The sequence below is a fragment of the Epinephelus moara genome, chromosome 13 (assembly GCF_006386435.1).
Source record: "Epinephelus moara isolate mb chromosome 13, YSFRI_EMoa_1.0, whole genome shotgun sequence".
NCBI lineage: Eukaryota > Metazoa > Chordata > Actinopteri > Perciformes > Serranidae > Epinephelus > Epinephelus moara.
Genome location: NC_065518.1, coordinates 2260067 through 2267546, shown reverse-complemented (window position 1 = coordinate 2267546; position 7480 = coordinate 2260067). Strand labels below are relative to the sequence as shown.

Genomic DNA, 7480 nt, shown 5'->3' with positions numbered 1-7480 from the left:
CACCAAGACATCGTCGGCTTCTCCAGCTGTGATTGTGCCACCAAAACTGGGATTCATTTAGCCCAAACGTGATCTTTTCCTCACCACAGCCAAGTGGTTTTTGTGCCAAAACCTAACTGCACATTAATCACAGTGTTGCTGAAACACAACGTCTCAACTAACCACTGCATAATAACATGCACACGTAATGTATCTGTGGTTTGCAGAGACTTAAAATGCCAACATTCTTTCTGGCTTCATTATTTCAGGCAGGACGGGTGGATTTTTGAGGACAACAGCTACTCTTACTGTTCACATACTGACCTGGTACCTAGTGGCAGTTTTCTGAAATGTTCTGCAGTGTGTGTGACCCACTGAAGGAGGAAGTGAAAACATGGAGGTAAACTCTGTGACCGGAGTGTGTTATACTGTGCTAACACTCAGTCAGTTTCAGATTCTTCACTCTACACTCCATGATGTCACAGCAGTAAATCCATCATGCCTTTTTCAAGAGCCTAATCTCCATCTTCAGGTACGTTTTAAGGTTCTCATCGAGGACGTTCTCCTCTATAGCGGCGAGTGCACGGTCGCCGCCGTCGTGGTAGTAGGCCAGCAGCTGCTCTGCGTGTTCGATCCACACGCAGTTATGACAGCCACTCATGCAGCAGTGGGTGGGAGCGGGCGGCGGGCCCTGGTCAGGAGACCAGGTGGAGGTACTGTGGCTGGGTTCAGGTTCAGTGCAGGAGGAGGAGTCAGTCAGTACAGGAGGAGTAGGTGAACCTGGTCCAGAAGAGAAGCGGCGAATGGTACCGCTGTGTTGACCTCTCCTCCACGACTGCACCGTGCAGTTATAGGACTGATGTCTCAGGTGGAGCAGCGAGAGGATGCACAGCTGAAAGACAGCAGGATATGAGCTGGTTAATTATAATGAAACTTTGAAAACATCTTGCTTCCATGCACTTCCCGTTTGTTTCTTCTGTTCTAACAGCTTTGATAAATTCTATTTTCATTTACTGATGGCGGTGAGAGAAGACAGCAAACTTTAATTTAGCAGTGCAGCTTGTTCTCGGCTCACAAAGCTGTGATGTCATCAATCACATTCTTACTTATGCTGTAGGAGAAAACTCTAAAGTAATAGTCGGGGAGACTGGGGTTGGTTGGCACACAGCTATCGTCTGGTCCTTTAGACGTCACAGAAACAAAAATGTAACATCAAAATGTTTGCTTTCTTCACCTGCACACTGTGTTAAAACATCTAAAAGTCCCTTTTTAGGTGATGGTAACATTTAAGTTTTATCATATCTCAAGTTTAAAAAATGGTCGTGAACTAAACTTATTACAAAACTGTGTTAGATATATTGGAAACATGTTACTTCTAACAGACAAAGGAATGAGCTACACTTTGATAAATATGATCTGAAAGTCCGTGATGAGTGACGGTAGCTGGCTGACGTCATTACATTACAAAGATGGGTCAAATTGTAAACATTACAACTGATGAATTGTTTAAAACTGGGCGTTGAAAAAGGCTTTTCTGTTAAATGCTGATGTTTTCTGGTTTCTGTCTGAATTAAATGTTCAGGTTGGATCTACTGGTCGAGTCACTTGATTTGTGTTTTTTTGTACATAGCATTTTAACCTTGTGCCAACCAACCTGCGCTGAGGAGAATAGTTCACACTGCCGAAAAGATCACCGGATGCGAGCTGCCCAGTCTGGAGGACCTGTACACCCAGCGCTGCCTCAGCAAAGCCCTGAGAATCATCAAGGACCCCACCCCCACAACACTTCACTTCACCCCCCTGCAGTCCCAACGGGTGAAAGGATACAAAATCCTCAAAACACGAATAAGCAGACTGAGAAACAGTTTTATCCCCGAGGCCATCAGACTTTTAAACGACAGGAGAGGGTAGCTGTGCAATAACATGACACTATGCACTTTACTAGAGTGATGCACTGGTCCTGTTTTGATAGATTATTGATTGGATATAGGTTGTAGTGATTGCTTTTAGACTTAGTTTTTAAGGTGCTGTCGTTGTTTTATTTTGGGGTTTTTTAAAGGTGGAGCTTCCCAGACTAAGAATTTCACACGTTTGTACCCAGTTAGAGTTAGAGTTTTAGAGGCCCGTTTCCACCGCAGGAACTTCGGGGTAATTTTACGGGGCCAGGGCCGTTGGTGCGTGTCTCCACCGCAGGAACCACCCCCGAAGGACAGAGTTCCGGAACTTTTACAGGGGCTAAACAAGTCCCTGCCTCGGAGTAGGTACTCAGAACGGCCCCGAGAAACTCCTGGGTGTGGCTTGGGGATTACTTGGTGCTGATTGGATATACTCAAGGCGGGATGTGACGTCAACAGAAAGCGACAAAATAGCCAGCATTTTTAAAACTCAGCAGACGAGGGGTCGCATTTTTAAAAGGAGTCGTAAGAAGAAAAGCAAGAAATGGAAGACAAATCGTACGACAAATGTTTCTTTGCCGCGTCGCCCAGTCAAAATGGTCGCAATCGTCACATACAGAGCCCGGTAACTTTACAGGAACCTTCCTCCTACTCCACTCTCTCAGTGGAGACACAACGGTTGAGAGGGCCGAGCAAGAGGACGTTCCTGTAAAGTTCCTGCTCCCCAAATAGTACCAAGAACTTCTTCAGTGGAAACGGGTGTTTGTGACTAATAAACACCCGTTGTGACTGAACTGAACTGAACCTTGATGGCTGGTAGTAATGCACAACATGATTTTAATCACAAATCCCTTAATTTTACAACATTTGTGTCCATTAAAACACACTTATTTGCAGCTGACATCTTAACCTTTCATTTGCAGCTGGTTAAAATATTCTAACACAAACTATGTCAGAGAAGCAAGTGAAGACTGATCTGGCAAAAGTCAAATTCAATTTGTACAACCTCAGATACACACAAAGCAATATTACAAGCTGCTGAAATGTATTTTCCTGCATACAAATGACCTGGTTTCATATCAGTGACACAACCCTGAAATGTAACTGACACTTGCGCTGATGTGCCACAGAGATAGATGGAGACAACAGACTCTATTATGACTGCAGTCAGTAAAGTACAAGGTGAAAACATGCAATGATAGTTGATGCTAACTCACAAACTCCAAAGCTTTGGCTCAAAGCTTGGCTAACTACATGTACCAATACTGTGTCTTAGAAATGCAACATATAACCGACACATGTCGCTATGAACATATCAGAAACACTACAGTATATTTAATACAAATCTTATCAACCACTGTGGACCAAAGAAAATATAACGTTAAGGTCAAACTCAGCCTGTCAGCTCTGCCAGGACTGATGCTAGTTTGTTAGCTTCTCTATCGTTAGCTTTATGCTAATGTTAGCTTAGCTACTAACCTTCTGTAAAGACAGCGACGATCTCACCGCGTTCACACCCAAACACAGCATCGTCTCAGACAATAAGAAGCTCAGTTACATGTCTGTGTGATTCATTTCCTTTAAACTGTGGGTTTTATAACGTTACAGCCTCCTGGATGTTACATGAACGGCACCTTGCGAGCCAGTTGCGTCACTTCATATTTCCCTGATGACCTTTTGTGCAGCTATAAACAAAAACGCTGATTGGCTGACAGGAAAAAAGGTGACCAATCAAATAGCACGCTTCTAAATTTTAAACCAATAAGAAGTGTGGAATGGTTTCTGGGCGGGTCCCAAAAGACGAGCTGCAATACTAGTCTCTGTCCAGCAGGTGTCAGTGTTTCATCTGTATGTGCAGGCGCCATTAAGAGGCTGTAATCTCACAATGAAGATCATAAAAATATCACATCAAGTTATAAATCATACATTACACCATTAGGACAATATATGGGGTCTATATGTGGAAACGAATGAACTGTAGAACACATTTAATACATATAATTATTTAATAAAGAATATTTTATAGTGACTTTTTCTCAGGAGTCAGAACAGGTCATTGTTATATTCATTATAATAATTTAGCCCAACAGTTTTATCTAAGGTGACATACAGTACAAGAAGTGTGTTCATCCATGTGCATACAACCCATAAAGTGCAAAAACCATGCATCATCAAATATGCTGTAACTTAGGTTCATGTTTGTATTGTTGTCACGCACCACTTAATTGCACTGAACACTCAGTGCCTAATCAGAGCCATGTCATCAGATGCTGAGACCAGTTTCTATTCAGCTGCACAGATCAGCAGTAAATACAAGATTCCAATGACACTGGTTATCTGTCATGTCGTGTCAAGTCATGAATCTGATGACTTTAGACTTGACTCATGTCAATCATAATGACTTCATATCCTCCCTATACCTGAAAATAAAAAGTGATAAACACAAATGTGTCACAGTAAATTAACTCTTTACTAAATGCTGGCATTGTTGCTGCATACCATGGATATGTTGAAATTGTACATTATCATGTAGCGGAAACAAAACTTAAATTTTCAACAGTGCTATGGTTGACGTGGTTATGTTTCAGTAGAAAAAAACACTTGTTTATGGGCAGAGGAAGACCATGGTTTGGCTTAAAACATCAGTTTTTGGTGGCACAATCCCAGCAGGACATAGTAAAAACAACTGCTTTTCATGGCACTATCCCAAAAGGAGACACACAGATGGGTTGCTACAAAACATCCACATCTAGAGCCTAAAAAGCTGCATGGAAAATGCAGACAGGTCCCTACAGGTCATTACTATGCACTGGAAACAGCAATGACTCGCCAAAACACAAATGGCTTTGTTGTTTCATGGCCTCAAACAAAGGCAGGTGTCTTGCTTAAATGACACGCCATCCATCATCCCCTCCACCTCCCAATGACAATAGGTTCGTCTGAGGTGAGCCAGGCCTGTGCAGATTCGATCACCGGTGATTGGCGCACAATGCATGTCGGTTAGTTTTGTGTCCGACTTCATCCCGACTTGCTCTGACGTATTACAGAAGTGGACGGCGATAAGACCGTGAGAGCGAGGCGGCTGCAGTTTTTAGATCCAGGCGCTGCAGTTGATCTCCACTGACTGCACCGCCTGGCTCTCACCTGATCTAACAGCTGATTGGTTCAGATGTCGACTCAACAATATGACGTTTTAGATAAACTACTCATTTGTGTTGAATTCTAGAGATTAAGATTGTATTTGTCTGACCTGAAGGTTTATTCTGTGAACAGAAAACATGTTTCTGTACATCTGTACAGATGTGAAGCCCTGACTGTATCTGACTGAGCCTTAATGAAAGCTGTTGTCTTGTACTTTTTTTCCTCTGAAAATATTAATCTTACAGTCAAACACAGTTTATTCAGCCTGTGTAGTTGAGGGGGACAGGTCAAACCATGAGTTCATAAACCATGAACATAAACTACAGATCACCTGTAAAGCATTTTAATAAATTAATCTATCATAATTAAAACAACTGGAGACTGAGAACAAACTGATATATGGGTCTGATCACTTTTTTAATGAACTGACATCATTCCAGACAGGATGTTTTGTGTCTGTGACTTCCTGTACGGACTGAAGGCTGCTGGAAACTGTCGGGAAACTGTCCAACTTCACCGCAGCTTTTTGTTCTACTTTGCAGGCGAGGCGCAGTTCATCTCAAACGAGCCTGTCAGCTCACACACAATGTCACTTCAGAGAGGCTGATAAGATATGTATAAAACTTGCAAATGTAACATCTTTGTGGTTTGTAGAAACACACAATGCTGACATTCTCTTCTGGCGACTGGTCTGACAAGCAGCAGGTGAGGGTGTGTTTGGCCGAGGGACAACAGATGATGCTACAGATTGTCACAGTTGAAAGTAAAGACTCTGCTGTGGTCAACAAAGAGCAGGTGGCAACATGGAAAACATGATTTTAAATGTAAATGTATTTAAATGTATTTCAATTTATATATACACATTTTCAACTGCATTTACTATCTCTGTACATGTCTTATAATCAGTGTTACATAGTTTAAAACATTTAAATTGAATTAAATGTCATGGATGTGAGAGTAATGACTTGTTTAGGACTCGAAACACAAAGTTTAAGACTTGGACTTGACTCAGAACTCATATCCAAGACTTGAGACTTTCTTGTGACTTGCCAAACTTGGTCCCACCTCAGGTAGAGGAAAGTGATCTGTTTCTGATACACCTGTACTGAGGCTGAGATCATATATCTGTTATATAACGTAAGCAGAAACTATTATTACAGGCTCAAGAACAGTTTTCGCCTTGAGGTATTTCCACTGGCCTAGATTTGGATGAATTATGTCTCGCTGCACTGAGAGAGCATTACAGCCACAGTGAAACAGATTTGGCCGCTGAAACGGCTCCTTTATGCTCATGACTGAAAGTAAACCTTCTTCTTCTGTGGTCTTTCGTCGTGTGTTCAACCATCCTGCACCGTACCTGCCAATTTCTTAACTATTTGACCCATCCACTGATGCATGACAAGATGTGTGTGTGTGTGTGTGTGTGTGTGTGTTTATGAAAAGGTAGGAGTGTGAGTCTGAGGTCCCCGCAGACCTCAGTGTTTGCAAGCCACATCCATGGTAACGTGGTGTGGAAACACAGCAGCTGCTCGGCCTGGCAGGAGATACCAGGTGTGTGGTGGGGCATGTTATCTCACCAGAGGCCGCAGCCACAATGTGACTTTATCCCGAGGAGAGGTTCTCCCTCCGTTGCAGTCACGCTTCATAGAAACTCAGACCTTTATTCAAACACATAAAGCCGACCACAATTAAAGGGCTGCTGATATTATTCTGAAAGAACAGATGGGTCGCAAATAGTCTCCGCAGAGTAACAAATAGAAGGAGGCTGTGTACACAGACAGAGGAATGAACAAAGCGTTTTATTGGCCTCCATGATTCAGGCTCAATCTGGTGATAATGGTTTTATCATGGTCATAATAGATTCCATTCCACAGAAGTTTTTATTATCACGAGGCGTTCCCGATGATAACAAAAACCTCTCCTCCTTATTTCACCCTATAGCCTGTACAAGAAGGGCAGAGCAGATTTTACTCATAGGGTGACATCATGTTGTAGATAGACTGCAATAAAAGCTGTGAGGGTGGGTCAGTGTTGTCAGAGTTACCCAGCTCATAGTGTAAGTGAGGTAGAAGATACTGAAACTGCAGAACTGAGTGATAATTGACCTTTCACTAAGCCCCGCCCCTTTGCGATGGTCCAACAAGCTGTCGGAGTAAGCATGGAGCCCACACTGTAACTAACTGAAGATATAGGATCATATATTTGGAGAAATGAAAGAGTGATGTCAGAGAGAAGCAGACAGAGGGGTCTACAGTCTGTGTTTGAAGGATATACTTCAAATACTATACTTTAATTTCACAGATAAGAAACAATAAATTGTGAAGACAATAAAGCCTCCACAAAAATAGCATTTTAAGTCCTGTGTGTGATTTATCCTGGTTTCATATGAGCAGAGGAAATCTCTGCTAGCTGCTAGGCTAATTTATACAATGTAAAATGCCATAGGCTTGTGCTAATAACGTTAG

At 42.3% G+C, this 7480-nt stretch overlaps 1 protein-coding gene across 1 annotated transcript; it reads right to left on the bottom strand.

The window, feature by feature from the left end:
* Positions 1–3535, bottom strand: oxld1 (oxidoreductase-like domain containing 1). Its single transcript, XM_050059513.1, has 2 exons — positions 3354–3535; positions 1–871 (listed from the first exon to the last, which is right to left on the bottom strand). The coding sequence occupies exons 1-2, from the start codon at positions 3402–3404 to the stop codon at positions 476–478; spliced, it is 447 nt and encodes a 148-aa protein (XP_049915470.1). The 5' UTR covers positions 3405–3535; the 3' UTR covers positions 1–475.
* Between the last annotated feature and the right edge of the window lie 3945 nt (positions 3536–7480).